Here is a 15,620-nt window from a genome sequence, read left to right as displayed (position 1 = left end):
GATGGAAGTCTTCGGCGTGGACCCGCGGCCGCAGGGACCCGCCCACACACATAGGGTCAAGATTGTTGAGCGCCTCAGGCCGAAACTTTTCTAGCCCGTCATTGACTAAAAATTATCACCATCGGCTTTTCCAAGTCGTTCAAACGAACTGTGGCAGCACCCACATCCACTCGATCCTCTTCGCGATTTGAACATCTCTCGGACTGCACGCCTTCGCCATTCGTCGAGTATTACGCTGAAAGAGCCGTCCTTCTTTCAGCGTATCTCTTAGCGAGCGAATACCACCACGATCTGTCTCTGAGAGGCGCGCACAACCTACTGCTTGTGCGCGTGTCCTGCTCCATCGATCCGCAATCATGGGTACGTCTGGGGCGACCGCCTGATGTTGTCGCGGTCTCCGACCGTTCGCAATGGTCGGCGTCAGATGTGGTCAGGCTGACTTTGATCCTGCAGCGCCCAAACAGAAACCTCAGAAAATGTCCATAGGCTCCTTCTTGGCCGATGAGAGTGCGTGCATCCGGCATGTGCCAGGAAAAGTGGTAATGACTGACGTGGATTAGGCCTTGGCTCCTGGGCAGATGAGATGGAAGATGTCCCCTTACCTGGTAAGTCGCACGCCACGATGCTCGGCCAGACAATGCGCTAACAGCGTAACATGTAGCCGGTATGTTGTTTCGAAGCATAATCAAAGCATCCATCAAAGCGATGTACAAAGAACTCATCTAACAACGCGGACAGCGCCTCCGGAGCCGAAGCCGGCGCCTTCTTCTGATCGCCGCGGTGCGAGTTCGACCACTGGCTTTGGCAACGGCCTTCCGGGTATGGGTCACTCGTGCAACTGTACCAGGAAACCCTTTGCTGACTAGCAGCTAGACCGCGACCGTTCGGGATTCTCCAGCCGTCCTGAGTTACCCCTGCCTACCCGTCCTCCGTACACTGCCCACATTGGCAACCTCTCGTTTGATGCCACCACCGGCGACATTTCCGACCTGTTCCGGGACTGCGATGTGACAAACGTCCGTATCGTAGAGGACAAAATTACCCGAACGCCGAAGGGCTTCGGCTACGTCGAGTTTGCTACGGTGGACGGATTGAAGAAAGCTCTGGGGTACACCGGTGCCACACTCCAAGGACGTGCTATCAGAGTGAGCGTGGCTGAGCCACGTAGGTCCCCCTTTCCCTCGCTTGAGTCTGACTGCGATTGACGAGTTCTTTGCAGCCAAGGAACCGCAGCCCACGCGCGACCTCAGTGACTGGACCCGCAAGGGACCTTTGCCCGATCTTCCGCCTCCCCGACGTGGAAGTGACCGTGGATTCAATCGATTCGGGGACAATATCTCCGAAGCAGGCAGTGATCGTGAACGGCGGCGCTTCGAGGGAGATGGGAAAGTCAGAGACCTCAACAACTGGGAGCGGAAAGGCCCGCTCTCCCCAATCGGACGGGAAGGTGGCCGACCCCGCAGCACCGAAGGTCCCGGATTCCGACGAAGCTCTCCTGCTTGGGGTGAGGGGCGATCGCAGGATGGTTCCCGTCCCCCTCGTCGGGACTTTGACCGTACCCCGAGTGCTGCTGAGCTGGACAATTCGTGGCGAGCGAGAATGCGCCCGGATCCTCCGCAGAGAGACACAAGCAATCCCCCGTCTCCTGCGACGACGACTCCTGCTCAGCGCCCGAAACTGAACCTCCAGAAACGCACTGTGACAGAAAGCGTCAACAGTCCAGCTCCCGTTAGCGACACCAAGAACAGTCCGTTTGGTGCTGCACGCCCGATCGACACGGCTGCACGAGAGCGAGAAGTCGAAGAGAAGCGCGAGCGCATGAAGAGGGAGGCGGAGGAAAGGGCCAGGCGGGAGAGGGCAGAGAGGGCAGAGAGGGCACGGCAGGCTAGAGAGCAAGGTCGGAGTGAGAAGGCGGCCTCTGGCGATGCAAATGGGGCCAAGGAGAATGATCCCGACGCTCCCCGGAAGAGTAACTTTGAGGTTCTTCGCCGCGCGGGCGACGATGAAAACGGCATGACGGCTGATCGAGATGAGGGGCCTGCGGAACAAAGCGAACCTTCCAAGAAGGCCGAGGAGTCCAAGGAGGCCGTTCCTCCCAGCAAGGCCAATGGAGGTAGCTGGAGACGAGAGGAACCACCGGCCAAGAATGCTGTCGACGAGGAGGGCTGGAGCACTGTCTCTGGATCCAAGCGCAACAATCGCCGGGGACAAGCTCGTGGATTCTAAAAGTTACCAGGATATCTGACCTCATTATCTTCATCTCGTTCTTCCCAAATCCGTCCCTTCCCTCGATCTCTAGAATTCCACTGGCTTGGACAATGAGAAATGAGGTTACGGATTATGTCATGTGTGCCCCGATTCTTCTTACTTCGTCCCTTTTCTCCTCTTCGATTGCCTATCTCTACTTCATCCCTTGTCTACCATCATCTGCGGCAGTGAGGTTGGCCCGGTGAGATGCCGTACATGACGGCGCGTTGTATTTGGTTATTCGTGGGGGGGGGGATTTCGCCGGGCTGCGTTTCTACCTCTCTAGACCATGCTGATTTTATCTGGTGGAGTGGATTGAAGGATGTCTTCTGTTTTTCCGTTGTGATGCTCGGTGTTACTTGTCGATTTCTTTTGGGTTTCTGCCCTGATGCCTTTTTCTCACGACGTTTTTTCTCGAGCTTGTCCTTTCTCCGTTGCTGTCCCTTGATCTCTCCACGGACAGTGCTGTGTCGTCCAAAAAAAAAGTCTCCTCTTTGCCGCCTCTTACTGCCTCCGCTCCTGTGCCCAGTATACTCGTCTGGAGGGGGAGCCGGAAGTAGTACTCGTCCACTGCACTCCGTCAATTATTTTCCCTTAGCGAGGAGTGTATGTAAAGAGAACGATGTAGTAATCCTTGATGTTAACTTGTTAAACTGTTTATCCTTGCTCGATCCATCCGTACTAGTGGCTGTACTTTTTCCATTATCCCCATCCATATGCCTCAGTCGTCGACTGAAGAAATTCACGACACTCGATCGTCATATAGACCAATACCTATGATCCGACTGGCCACGGCCTGTAGATAAAGGCGACTATGACCATTCATCCCTCCCATGCTGTTCTACGTTTGCTCACGTACTTCATACGTCGATCCCCACGAAACAAAACCATCATCAGCCACTCCAACTGGTCATTCATTGCTGTGACGTAGGATTGCACCATTACAATACGAGGTTTCAACCCATTCGTTGTTCAAAATCGAGATCTTGAACGCGTCGCCAGTCGCCAGGGTGGGAAGAACTAACTGAAGCTCAATACTCGTTCCTGTTGGCGGCTTGGTGTTGTTTTTCGGCATTGTTCAACGCCCAATCCCGATGGCTCTGTCGATGGATGCTGGTGTATCATCGATAGGTAGCTGTTAGTGCTGGGTTGAATCTGACTCATGGATGCCTGCCGCGATTAGCCCGGCAACAAACTTTCAGCCAGTAGTAGTTAACTGGAATCTCCTGAAGATCAATAGCAAAATTCTTCATTTCGTCTTGGTCAATGCATCGTTGTGGTCAAGTAAATCGATTGAATAATTCCTGATCAGAAAGATGACGACAACGATAATAACTCAGCCAAATTCAAATGGAACGCGTCCGCACAAAGCCAATTATGCCGGATTTCGATTGTCAAAGGACTTCCTCATCGCTGTTGTTTCCATCGCCGTTTTTGCTGTGCGTGGATTTCTCCGATGTTCAAAAGGGACGTTCTTCGGCAGTGACTTGAAACTAACATTTGATGTTAGGATGTGTTCATTTACGGGATGGTAAAGCTTCAATACTGTCGCAATTTGCCAGAGGGTATGGTCCAGTATGTGTACGATACGTGTATCGTTACACGCACGTGACCTGCTTCCTGTCTTCTCCTTTCTTGCTCCTTTTTTTTTCTCCTTGTGTTCAGCTCAGTGTCTTTAGGCCTTTATGTCTTCTCTTGTGCCGTCTTTTCCGTCTTTCAGGCCGTTTAGGCTTTTAGCCGCTTCTTTTCCATGGTTCATGTGTTTTCAGCACTCTTCAGCTCGCTTGTACCGTCCTCTTTAGGACGCTACTCATTTGTGTAGGTTTTTCCTCTGGCTTGGCATCATGTGTATATAAAGCTCCGATTGCCCATAGAGTCGGAGAGCAGAGTTCTAGCTAGCAAGGTCTTGTGTTTGGTTCTCTCTCGGTCCAGGATAAGCCCAGTTCTGTCCGATAACTAGCTTATGTCACGTGACATAGCACGTACTGCTTAATAGTCATATTCCTCTTAACTAAATTTATGAAAATTCACGTGATTTGTCTTCTCCTTTCTTGCTCCTTTTTTTTTTCCTTGTGTTCAGCTCAGTGTCTTTTAGGCCTTTATGTCTTCTCTTGTGCCGTCTTTTCCGTCTTTCAGGCCGTTTAGGCTTTTAGCCGCTTCTTTTCATGGTTCATGTGTTTTCAGCACTCTTCAGCTCGCTTGTACCGTCCTCTTTAGGACGCTACTCATTTGTGTAGGTTTTTCCTCTGGCTTGGCATCATGTGTATATAGAGCTCCGATTGCCCATAGAGTCGGAGAGCAGAGTTCTAGCTAGCAAGGTCTTGTGTTTGGTTCTCTCTCGGTCCAGGATAAGCCCAGTTCTGTCCGATAGTTATGAGCCCGGTAGTGCTCTTCGGACAGACTTAGTCGGCTTTATCTTCCTCTTCTTTCTCGGAGTCCCCTGCTCTCTTTCTTTTTCTCAGACCTAAGGCGGCAGCTTGCGCGGCGTGATGTCAAGTCTGATGCGTTAGAAGGTTGAATGGAGCTCAGGACGTCGTTTTGCAGCTAGACCCGCATGAAGCAGGCTCAATTGACCTTGCCTTATTGGAGCCCTGCGAGAGCCTTCACCTCTAGTCTGTAAAGATCGGAGATCCTACTTCATGGATTACGGCACTGGAGCAAAGATACCCTGTCACGAAGAACATGGTCACTCAACCCAGTCATTTCGTTCCGTTCAAACTCCCTCGCAAAGAAACATCTTCATCCTCCAGATGGAGGTACCTTCTCGCCGAGTTGTTGCTGGAGAGAGAAATCGCCTTTCATGACTTGGCACTTGGTTTTCATGAAACAGCAACGACGTTGCGAAGACGCAGGTGCTCTTGGTACCATGTCCATCAGCAAGGCCATTGTGTCAAGCTTTGGCTGCGATTTTTTGGGAATCATTCATTAGTAGCCTATGCCACCAGTGAAGAAAACTTCGGGCGTCTCGACACTTCATTGAAGATAGGGTAGGGTAAACAATACGAACCTTGTTGCAGGTGCGACTAAGTGAGTCTGACTGGCTAAAGAATGCATCGACACTATCGAGCTTCATGCAGACTGCAGTCTGTTGTAAAGGATCAATTGGTGTTCCTTGAATCCGTGTCTTTTTGACTCCTCGCTCGCTGGACAATAGTCCATGGAGTCCTTGGAGGAGCGCAGTGAGTTCATTCCTTCCAAAGCAGATCGTGGATGGACCGGGACTCAGTTTGATATTGAGTGCTATGGACCGCAGTATCACATATGAGAAAGTTGAAGATGATTCCATGTTCCTTGTGGCTTTCGGTTTGGCAACTAGAGATTGGATTAAAACAGAGGAGCCGAATGCTGATACCACTCCCAAGTTCCAGCCGCAGAGCAAAGGAGAATTGAACTTGGAAAGCTGTGCATGGGTTTCTTTTTGAATGTCTCCTCTGTGCATCAATAAAAAGCATCCGTTATCTTCTCATTGCTCCAAGCTACTGAACTCTGCTACATTCAAGGTTTCTTGAATGCTCCACGTCTGTGAGAGTACTGACCCCTTTCAATTGTACACTTCAATAACACGCCCCAAGTGCCATAAGCCACTCTCCAGTGGTGCATCCGAAAAGATATGTGTTCCAAGCGAAAAGGACCCAGAGTAGTATTACAATCCACACGGCCAGGGCTGCAGGAATAATCAAGTGAAATAGAGATGTTGCGGTGACAGTACGTTACAGTATTCAGCCCATGATTGACAGTATCTTCTTTCTGATTGGGCAAATAGCTAGCTTGATTTGTCAAGATGGGTTAAATTACGGTCAGAAACGTGCCAAGCATTCCGGCCCAATTGTCAAGCCATCCTGTTGTTGTTAGGCCTACCCGCCTATCTGGCAGTTAGCGAGGAAGAGGGGATGTCATCTTTCATAAATTTCTCAGATCGTACGTAAGTCACTCGGGCCATCCGTTGTGCCGACATTGTTTTTGAGAAAACCCCAGATCCTCTGGTTAGGGTTTATCTTGTGATGACCCCTGTCCGATCGCCTCTGTACAACAACCAACCAGTAAGCGCACAAGGAAATGGCGGTAACCACTGTCACAACCACGGCAACAGAGCAAACAACGACTCTGGTCGGCGAGTATTCAGCGCCCTTGGATAATCCCGCCTCCATGCGGCAGTCGTCTATCACCGATACAGTTGTCTCGCGATGCCCAAAGTGTGGCGAGGTAACCACGACGGAAAGCCATGCGGATGCGGAGGCCGCGCAGCGGAGGATCCGAGAGCTCGAGGCGCAGGTGAAGGAGTTGACGCAACGAGCGGCGGAGACAGGTACAGAGGACCGGATGAGCCCTCTACTGTACTACATGAGGCGACGGCTAATCTCCCACAACAGCGGAACAAGCAGCTAGGTATGAGGAGGAGATTCGGACGCTACGATCGCAAGCACATGCGATCAACACCACTGCGCAGGGCTCGGCCTTCTCACCACCCCAACCATCGGGGACCTCTGGTCCACCTCCGGTCCCACCAAAAACCCCGGAGAACAACAGCAACAGCACCAGCCGTCTGTCAACCATCGCTTCGTACTTCCCTTATCGGCGCGGCACACACGCGTCGAACCCGAGTCCACCACCCACCGCCGGTTCGAGCAACGAGTCCGACCTTCAGACCGCTCTCAGCCGGGAGCAGTCCCTGCGAAAAGCCGCAGAATCGCAATTGTCGCGGGCGAACTCCGAGCTCGAGGAGCTCACGGCACAGCTCTTCAGTCAGGCCAACGAGATGGTCGCGCAGGAGCGCAAGGCCCGCGCGAGACTGGAGGAACGTGTCGCTGTGCTGGAGAGGCGAGATATGGAGAAGCGGATGCGGTTAGAGAGATTGGAGAAGGCCATCGAGCGAGTTGAGAGGGTGCGGGCATTAGTCAATCGAGAGGGTTGATGCTACGGAGTGTCTGAACTTATGATCATGACTGCTGTCCCTTCTTGTGTTCTTTGGATCGGAAAATGAATGGTTAAGGAGTTTCGGATGGCGTCGACGGCTTGGAAAACACTGGTGTCTGCACTCATCGAAAAGTCCACGCAGGATAGTGAAACTGTTTGGATGGCGTTTGGATCTCTTGCAGGGACCTACCTCTCTATCTAGGATCAGGTGTTAGCACAGGTATCATGCGTACGATCATTATCCAATAGAAGTCGGAGTTTTGTCAGTCCCTTGTCAATAAAACATCCTCAATCGGCGAGCATTCTAATCCCTCTTCCTCCATCACGAAGCCCAGACACGCATTATCTTTCCAAGCATACGCAATGCGGGATGGCCCAGAGAGTGGGCCACCGAATGCAATCTTTGACTGTCATGTCATGAACCAGACCCAGAAATAAGCGGCAATGACAGCGGCAAATCCGTGTATTAACAGATGTAACAATCCAGCATGTACCTCTCGCGCGGCTTTGGCGAGAGGCATGCCTGAAGACAGCTCGGACGTAGCAGTCAGACTAGGCAGGGCCAACAATTGCATCGGCTGCTCCCGAGACGTAGTCGAATCGAGCTCCACAACGATCGATTTGCACATACAAAAGATGGCCTTCGCCTCAGCCACCACGTCTCGCACCTCTTCCTCCGTTAAATCATTCCCTGCCTCGGTTACCCTGGCCCTAAAGTCTTGCTTCCAATCTTCCTCGCTCCGGTAGCCGTCAAAGTGCCAGAACGAGAGACACGTTGTCTCAAATTCCTGAGTGCCCCAAAAGCCTGGACCCGCGCTAGCCAGTTGTTTTCGGATCCATCGGCCACCGTTGAACAGGGCCATGTATAGGATCCACCCGTACGCCAGAAGTACATGCGGTCGAGCCACCGCTGCGTCCGTGATATGCGCGACTATGTCCTGTACAGTGCCCTCTGGATTTTCGGGAACGGCCACGTTGAGCCCGGAGAAATCACGATGAAGTCGCGCGCTGCGATGTAGAGCCGGGATGTAAACACGGCGAAGCAGTTGTGTGATTCTTGTATTATCAGTATTATGGTGGTTCGTGCACGCAATGTGCCCCTCCCATGCCTGTTCCATGGCAAAATACATCCATGCAAAGTGGGACAGTCCCAGCGCGTAGAGCCGCGGGGAGTCCGTGCAGGGTGGAAGGCAAAGTGGCAAGCGACCAATGATGAACTGATTGAGGTCGTGATGGATGTCTCTGTTTGACGTTCAACTTAGCCACTCCATTTGATTCAACGAAAATTCGGTTTGCCGGACTCCATTCCGGATGAAAGTCTGGTAGGAAGACAAACGAACCTTGTGGCGGTGTGGATTCGGTTCGGGAGATCGTCGGGCTTCTCCATATCAACGTTTCGACTGTGCCGAAGGCCACCTGAGTCGAACCATGGTATAGAGATAGCGGTATACCACCTACAATACTATTCCACCATCAAAGGCAGTCGGAGCGGTGGGTTCAACGGGGCGACTCCTGGTCGAGGACGAATCAAGGATGGGTCTGGCCACTCAACTCATTTGCCGGGAGTCCTCAAGTAGTGATGGTTTATTTCATCCTTGAGCGAGCGAGGAAAGCAGTAAGCCCAGACGTTCAAAGAGAACAAGAATACTGTGTTCTTTTGTATGCGAGAAACAAACCTTAGCACTTACCAGTGAATGGAACATGTCGGAACCAGCATTCAGTGACGTCATTTACTTACTGAAAATAGGCAAGTGCAGGGAATTTATCGTTCTTTCATTGGTTGCATTAGCTGCCAAGCTCTGTCAAGCTTTTTTGCCAAGGTTTAAGACCATATCGGGCCCTCTCTTTCCAGAGGGGGCCCGACTCCCGGCGTGTTTGAATCATCCGATTTCTCATTCTAGTCATCGAAGATTATGCTTTCTCAAGGAAGCGAGAAATCGCGCTGATCGAGCACCAAAACTTCGGGCAATGGCGACTGCAGCCACCTGAATATCACATGAATGATGATATCATGTCGAGATAAATGGAAGGGAGACGATGTTGAACGGTTCATGCCCCTGATTCGCGCCTTCATCATGGCGCCCATTGCCCCTCGACTTCTTTTCGTGCCAGATCAAACTTTTCTCTCCTCTCGTCGCTCCGTCGCTCATCACACCAAGCACTCTATGTAGCTGATGAAACTGGTTTCGATGCTGAGCACATGGCTGGCGAGAATGTCACAAGATCGAGCTCTAGCGCCACTACTCCGCAAGCATCCACACATGATGTGAACGGGGCCAGTCTACAAACCCTGGTCGATGACCTCGAAACCGGAGCAACAGTTTCTGATTCCCAGAATGGCAACGAGGATGAAAAGGATAGGGAGGGAAACGCCCAAGGGCCGCAATCCAAAGACCCCAACTTGGTTGATTGGGAAGGGCCGGGTGACCTTGATAACCCGCAGAACATGGGCACTGCCCGAAAGTGGACGGTGACCATGGTCTTGTCGACATTAACAATTTGGGTCACGTTTTCATCCAGCATCTTTTCACAAGCCACGTTTGTCACGGCCGACGAGTTCAATGTCTCCACGGAGGTCATGCTTCTGGGCACGAGCCTGCCAGTTTTCGTAAGTTCCAAGTTCGCTTCGAACTTTTCTTTCGCGGTCTGTCTGACAGATCGAACCCAAGGGCTTCGCATTCGGTCCATTGATCTGGGGCCCCTTGTCGGAGCTGTACGGTCGCAAGATTGCCTTATTCGTTGGCTATACCGTGTTCGCTATCTTCCAGATCCCAGTGGCCGTGGGCCAGGACGTGCAAACTGTCTTGGTATCTCGGTTTTTTACCGGATTCTTCGGCTGTGCCCCCCTGGCGGTCATCGGTGGCATCCTCGCGGACATCTGGAATCCGGTAGACCGAGGTATTGCGGTTGCTTTGTTCGCTGCAGCCACCTTTTGTGGTCCGACGCTGGGTCCCATCGTGTAAAGTCTTCAAGCGGATGATTGTAATTGTTGAGACTCTGACTCGTTGCCAGTGGTGGCTTCGTGGTTGATTCGCGTCTTGGATGGCGCTGGACGGCATGGCTGACTCTTATTCCGTCAGCCTTCTTTGGGCTAGTTGCGGTGTTCGTTGTGCCAGAAACATACCCTCCGGTGCTTCTGACACGACGCGCTACTCGCCTGCGGTTTGAGACAAGGAACTGGGCATTGCATTGCTTGCATGAGGAGCATCCGCCGAGCTCCAAGGATATCGTTGTTCAATACTTCTTCCGGCCAATACATATGCTCCTTCTGGAGCCCATCTTGGCCTGCGTGACTTTATACCTGGCGCTAGTCTATGGGATCCTGTACTTGACTTATGAAGCCTTCCCCATGTCTTTTCGAAAGGTTCGTGGGTGGAACAAAGCCGGCGTGGCCACGCTGCCGTTCCTCGGAATCTTGGTTGGCGTTTTCCTTGGCTTGGCTCTAATCATCATTCTGACCAAAACGCGCTTTGTGCGGCGGTTAAAAGAGCATGGCTCCGTGGTACCGGAGGAGCGGCTTCCACCGATGATCATCGGCGGGATAATGCTACCCATCGGCCTGTTCTGGTTCGGGTGGGCGTCACACACGCACTGGTTCGCTCAGGTCGTGGCTGCCGTGCCGATCGGCCTGGGAATCATGGTCATTTTCATGCAGGGCCTCAGCTACATCATCGACATGTATCTCATGTTCGCCAACTCGGCCCTCGCCGCCCAAACCCTGGTCCGCAGCCTGCTTGTGGGCGCATTCCCCATGTTTTCTCTCCATATGTACGGCAAGCTCGGCGTCGACTGGGCGTCAAGTCTCCTGGGATTCTTGACCGTTGCCATGATTCCATTTCCGATTCTATTTTACGTCTATGGAGCAAAGCTCCGTTCAATGAGTCGGTACAAGCCTCGGCTTTAGATTACAGACGTCTGCATTCTACCAGACCAAATCCAATAATTTGTTGATAGACACTTGATTTTTTTTTTTTTTTTTTAGCTTGCATGAGCCATTGAAGTAAGGTAGTTCTGGATTTGGGATGCTTGTACAAATACTTATCTACGTCTATTCACTCTGTCAATTGATATTTTATCCCAAGCGTGGCACCAGACACTTATCGATACGACAAGGACCAACACGTCCACTCCCGTTCGTCCATTAACTATACAAAATATACAATATTCTACACGAGGGGGTATCGCATGCTAACAAGGAAATATAGGATAAACATCAGGAATTCTCAAATCAGATCCCACGCCTACCATGCCTTGCCTAATTCCTAACCCACAGCTCAATGGCAACCGCATATCCAAACGCCAGAAGAAACTCAACTCGCCCTAGCTTAGCCTATTATACAGAACTTTCTATATCATGTCGTCAAGCCATGATTATTACCGGCGCCGTCGGGGACTGTTTGCCGCGCCTCGTGCAAGCACCGCCCCTGGTTGTCTTGTTGCTGTTGCTGAATGTCTTGTGCCTGCAGTCTGTGCACTGCGTCGCGGACTTTCTCCCTTGCTGATGACTGGAGTTCCGCCAGGGTGGCGGCGTCGAGACGGTCCGCGGTTGCGACTTTGTTGTACAGCATGTGGCACACGGTGTAATTGATGCGCTTGTAGTTATCCCTTGAGATTGCTCGACCGGAGGACTTGTAGAATGGGTCGAGCTCCTTCTTGACGAGCTTCTTGATTTGATCTTTGATTTCACGAGGAGGTTTGGATGGTCGTGGTGGGCTGCTGTTGTCGCCAATACTATCGGCGTCCGGTACGGAGTCGGTGGGTTGATGGCCAGACGGTGTGATTGAGAGTTGCTCTGTGCTCGCTTCGGACGCTCCGGGTCCTGCCGATGGCCCAGGCCGATGGGTGGGAGCGCTCGACTGCCCTGGCCGTCTCTCTGCTGAAGCGACGAGCCGTTCGATTGAACTTTCCCGTGTCCGGGTTGGAGATACGGGCGGAGAATAGATTGAGGACGATGGCGAGCTTGGACGACCAAGGCGCAACTGAGTGACACCACCTTGCATACGTGTCGGCGCAAGTGACGGAGATAGTTGCGGTGAAGAATGGGGGGATGACACTGGAGACAGTGATGGAGAAGACCGGTTTGATGCGTTGCGGTGATCATGCGTATGGCCCACCGGCGTTGTACCCGACTGAGCAATCTCATCCAACAGCTTGGTCAGGAAAGTCGGCCCGGATGAATCGTCGGCCTGTCGAGAGGCAGCTAGTCGAGATGTCTCTCCAGATTGTGCGCCCATGGCGGCCAAGTCGGTGTCCTTCTTTGTGCGAGGGCGCTTTAGCCTACGCTCAGGCTCGGGAGAGGGTGACAGGCTGGTGGATTTGCGTTTGCGGGAAGTACTGGCGTCACTTTCCATTCGACGAGCTTCTTCGAAGGCGCTCCATGCGCTCGCTTCTTCCAAGGACTCGGGCTCTGGAGTAGGAGCCCTCGGCGCCCGAGGCCGCGATGGAGCAACACCCAGTTCGCTCAGAAGGGTGTTGCGATCTAGTGAGCTGGCATCACTGCCATTCAGCTCACCAATATACGAGAATGCGCCCGTAGCTCGAGCTCGCCGCTCCGCCGATGATAGCAGACTGGGGCGCAAGGGACTATAACATTGCTGGTCAGCTGCCAGAGGAATGTTAAGGTCCCATTCTGAGCTGCTGTGAGAAGAGTGTCGACTATTGGACCCTTGCTGAGAGCGAGATCGTAGCGAGCGCCGCCGAAGCTGTGTGCGTCTGTTCTGGCGTGAGCCCCGAAGTGGTGGGCTTGATATGATACCATGTTCTTGCCGCGCTTCACATCGCTCACAATACCAGGGGCCATCCGGTACAAACTGCAATCCAATGCAGTAGGTATGGGTGGCAATATCACACCCTTCACAGAGCAATAATAGATGTTCATTGTCATCACGCTGACAGTAAGGGCAAGCATCGCTGATCTCCTCCAGGAACTGGGTCGGATCGAAGTCTGCTTCTTGGGCTTTGTCCTGGACGGCGTATGTTGACACCACGGGGCCTATACTGGCAAGTTAGCCGATGAACGTAGGAACAATCAATGATCATGGAAAGGTCTCGACATACCGTCCAAAGCATCCAGGAGCTCGACGACATTGAAGCTCTGGCGGCAGATGGGGCAGCTGTTGGCCCGTTCCACCCATGGCCTCAGACAATCATCGTGGAGGACATGACGGCACGGCAGCATTCGAGCAATCTGGCCGACATTTCGAGCCTCTTTGCCCTTTGCAGAATCCGACACAGCTTCCGAACCAGGTCCGCAGCTCACCCCAAGTTCATCGTCGACGCTGTGGCTATCAGGGCTTGGCAAGCGTTCGGAGGCGGAGGGTGACGGACTGGCGGCAAGGTCTCCAAGACAGACGATGCAGCTGACGGACATTGGTCAGGGTGGGAGGGCCCAGGAACAGAATCCGCACGAAGTGACAACATGGGGAGAGCTTTGGGGTGAGTATGAAAGAGGAGGATAATGGTCGTCTTTAAGAGATGAAGGCGATCTCTTACCTAAGACGGCATCGTCGAGTTGGCCACTCAGCGCCAGGGCTGCAGGCTCCATGGACACGCCGGCTGTGTCAACTACTAACTGTACTGTACGTGGTACTGTACCGAGGTTGACATCAGAGATTCATTCAGATTTCTGCCTTTCAAGACAGATATTATTAACCTATGACTACGTGTTCTGGTTGTTCTCGCTGGACTCGCTGGACAATGATGCTGACTGTTCATTGACGGTAATGTCTGTATTCCGAATGGTAACGAAGCTTTAAATTTTAATTGAATCTGCTCAAATTCAATAATTCAAAATTAGGTTCATCCAATCAGCAGTTGAGAATGATGGTAACACTGAAAACCTGGAGTATTTACGGATTAAAATTTCCTGGCATACCTGATTTGCAATTCACCCTTCTTTTCCTTCGCCGTTTGGGAATCAGCGTGCATTCCAACACTCTGCGAAGATTTCTAGATAATCGATGCCGAAACGAGATGGTCTGTCGATGAGACCTTGTAGAATCAATTACGCCATGTAAGATTTATTGGCTCGATCTCACTATGCCTCTTTCCGCAGCGTCTTGATGCACAGCCCTAGTAGTCTCGAGTGTTGATAGCGGGGTTTCAAATCAACACTTGTCAACACACAAGGCCTCAACACCGTAGTCCTTGAACTACATCAGTCAATCCATCAGTCAAGATGCAGTCGGGAATCACAGGTAAGTCTCTAATTCTCCTCCGCCGACTACTCCCGAGGGATCGCCTGCGATCTCCGTCTTGAGAACCCCGCAGACTCGATTGCTCCTCCGAACTCCCGCTGATGCCACCCGTCCAGTATCTGCTGAACTGCACGATGCGTTCAGCGCATTCGCCTCCGATGACTCCCTCTTTGCCCTGCCGGTGACCATCACCTCCGAGAGCCTGCAGCCCCTGCAGGCCATCCCGTTCGAGGCATCCGATCGCTCCTTTTACGCGTCTCTCCCGCAGCTCCGCTCCGTCCTCGAGCCCAAGACCCCCTTATTCCTGCTCCTGCGCCACACGGGCATCAACTCCCTGATCGCGCTGTCTTACATCCCCTCCAATGCGGGCGTCAGAGCCAAGACGGTCTTCGCATCGACCCGCGCGACCCTGGTGCGGGAGCTCGGGAGCGAGAAGTTTGCCCATAACATCTTAGTCACAGAAGAGGAGGAGGTCGTTGGTGAGGAAGCATGGCGGGAGCGTGATCTCGAGGGGACGGGCAGCCAGCACAGACGCGAGGATCTCATGGACGAGAAAGAGCGGGAGCTCGAGGCCGTCCGGCGCGCGGAGGAGGAGGCGCGGCATGGCGCGGTGCGTCGCGATGTGGGCATCGGGGGCAGCGTTAACAAGTCGGGCGGTGGGACCAACGTCAACCTGCCTGTGGATGAAGATGCAAGGGAGGCGCTCCGCTCACTACAAGACTCGGGCCTAGTGCAGTTGGTAGGTTCCAGGGTTTTATGGTGTCAAACCAATCTTCGAGGAATATAGCGGCTGATATTCCTGCGTTATCGAGTAGTCTATCGATGTTTCCACTGAGACTATCAAACTTGCCAGCGCAGATGCGGATGTCCCGCCCAGTGCGGTAGCATCCAAGATTCCGGACTCTTCTCCACGTTATAGCTACTACCATTTTCCTGGCTCAGACGTTGTCCTGTTTATATACACATGTCCTTCCGGTTCATCGATCAAAGAGCGGATGCTGTATGCCAGTACTCGAAACGTGGCTGTTGCCGTTGGGGAATCGGAAGGATTGAAGTTGCCAAAGAAGGTGGGAAACGCAGTCGATGTTTCGTTACTTCTCTGACTGACGAACGGTCTGTAGGTCGAAGAGTCGTCGCCGAGTGAGCTCACAGAGAAAAGACTGCGCGACGAAGCCTTCCCGCCGCAGGACCAAGGACCAAAGAGGGGATTCGCTCGGCCCAAGCGTCCAGGCCGTTAAAGGTGCAAACATGTCTGTATGTAGG

General features: G+C 52.6%; 7 protein-coding genes across 7 annotated transcripts; 5 read left to right on the top strand and 2 right to left on the bottom strand.

The window, feature by feature from the left end:
• Positions 1 to 356: 356 nt before the first annotated feature.
• VTN31DRAFT_6740 (uncharacterized protein) lies at positions 357 to 2,226 on the top strand (the record flags this gene model as incomplete). The annotated part of the gene is made up of 6 exons (XM_069407384.1): positions 357 to 360; positions 454 to 507; positions 561 to 605; positions 739 to 819; positions 874 to 1,164; positions 1,220 to 2,226. The coding sequence occupies 6 exons, from the start codon at positions 357 to 359 to the stop codon at positions 2,224 to 2,226; spliced, it is 1,482 nt and encodes a 493-aa protein (XP_069258915.1).
• Positions 2,227 to 3,563: 1,337 nt separating this feature from the next.
• Positions 3,564 to 3,859, top strand: VTN31DRAFT_6739 (uncharacterized protein; the record flags this gene model as incomplete). The annotated part of the gene is made up of 2 exons (XM_069407382.1): positions 3,564 to 3,686; positions 3,758 to 3,859. The coding sequence occupies 2 exons, from the start codon at positions 3,564 to 3,566 to the stop codon at positions 3,857 to 3,859; spliced, it is 225 nt and encodes a 74-aa protein (XP_069258914.1).
• A 2,444-nt stretch (positions 3,860 to 6,303) lies between these two features.
• On the top strand, positions 6,304 to 7,159 carry VTN31DRAFT_6738 (uncharacterized protein; the record flags this gene model as incomplete). The annotated part of the gene is made up of 2 exons (XM_069407381.1): positions 6,304 to 6,553; positions 6,618 to 7,159. The coding sequence occupies 2 exons, from the start codon at positions 6,304 to 6,306 to the stop codon at positions 7,157 to 7,159; spliced, it is 792 nt and encodes a 263-aa protein (XP_069258913.1).
• Positions 7,160 to 7,571: 412 nt separating this feature from the next.
• On the bottom strand, positions 7,572 to 8,548 carry VTN31DRAFT_6737 (uncharacterized protein; the record flags this gene model as incomplete). The annotated part of the gene is made up of 2 exons (XM_069407380.1): positions 7,572 to 8,403; positions 8,502 to 8,548. 2 exons carry the CDS (start codon positions 8,546 to 8,548, stop codon positions 7,572 to 7,574), a joined length of 879 nt encoding a protein of 292 aa, XP_069258912.1.
• Positions 8,549 to 9,361: 813 nt separating this feature from the next.
• Positions 9,362 to 11,065, top strand: VTN31DRAFT_6736 (uncharacterized protein; the record flags this gene model as incomplete). Its single annotated transcript, XM_069407379.1, has 3 exons — positions 9,362 to 9,769; positions 9,831 to 10,120; positions 10,174 to 11,065. 3 exons carry the CDS (start codon positions 9,362 to 9,364, stop codon positions 11,063 to 11,065), a joined length of 1,590 nt encoding a protein of 529 aa, XP_069258911.1.
• Positions 11,066 to 11,513: 448 nt separating this feature from the next.
• Positions 11,514 to 13,531, bottom strand: VTN31DRAFT_6735 (uncharacterized protein; the record flags this gene model as incomplete). The annotated part of the gene is made up of 2 exons (XM_069407378.1): positions 11,514 to 13,153; positions 13,219 to 13,531. The coding sequence occupies 2 exons, from the start codon at positions 13,529 to 13,531 to the stop codon at positions 11,514 to 11,516; spliced, it is 1,953 nt and encodes a 650-aa protein (XP_069258910.1).
• An 807-nt stretch (positions 13,532 to 14,338) lies between these two features.
• On the top strand, positions 14,339 to 15,595 carry VTN31DRAFT_6734 (uncharacterized protein; the record flags this gene model as incomplete). Its single annotated transcript, XM_069407377.1, has 4 exons — positions 14,339 to 14,357; positions 14,474 to 15,096; positions 15,173 to 15,424; positions 15,479 to 15,595. 4 exons carry the CDS (start codon positions 14,339 to 14,341, stop codon positions 15,593 to 15,595), a joined length of 1,011 nt encoding a protein of 336 aa, XP_069258909.1.
• Positions 15,596 to 15,620: the final 25 nt, after the last annotated feature.

Source organism: Thermomyces dupontii (genome assembly GCF_041956625.1).
Source record: "Thermomyces dupontii strain NRRL 2155 unplaced genomic scaffold VTN31scaffold_7, whole genome shotgun sequence".
Lineage (NCBI taxonomy): Eukaryota > Fungi > Ascomycota > Eurotiomycetes > Eurotiales > Trichocomaceae > Thermomyces > Thermomyces dupontii.
This window is presented reverse-complemented; position numbering and strand designations above follow the sequence as displayed.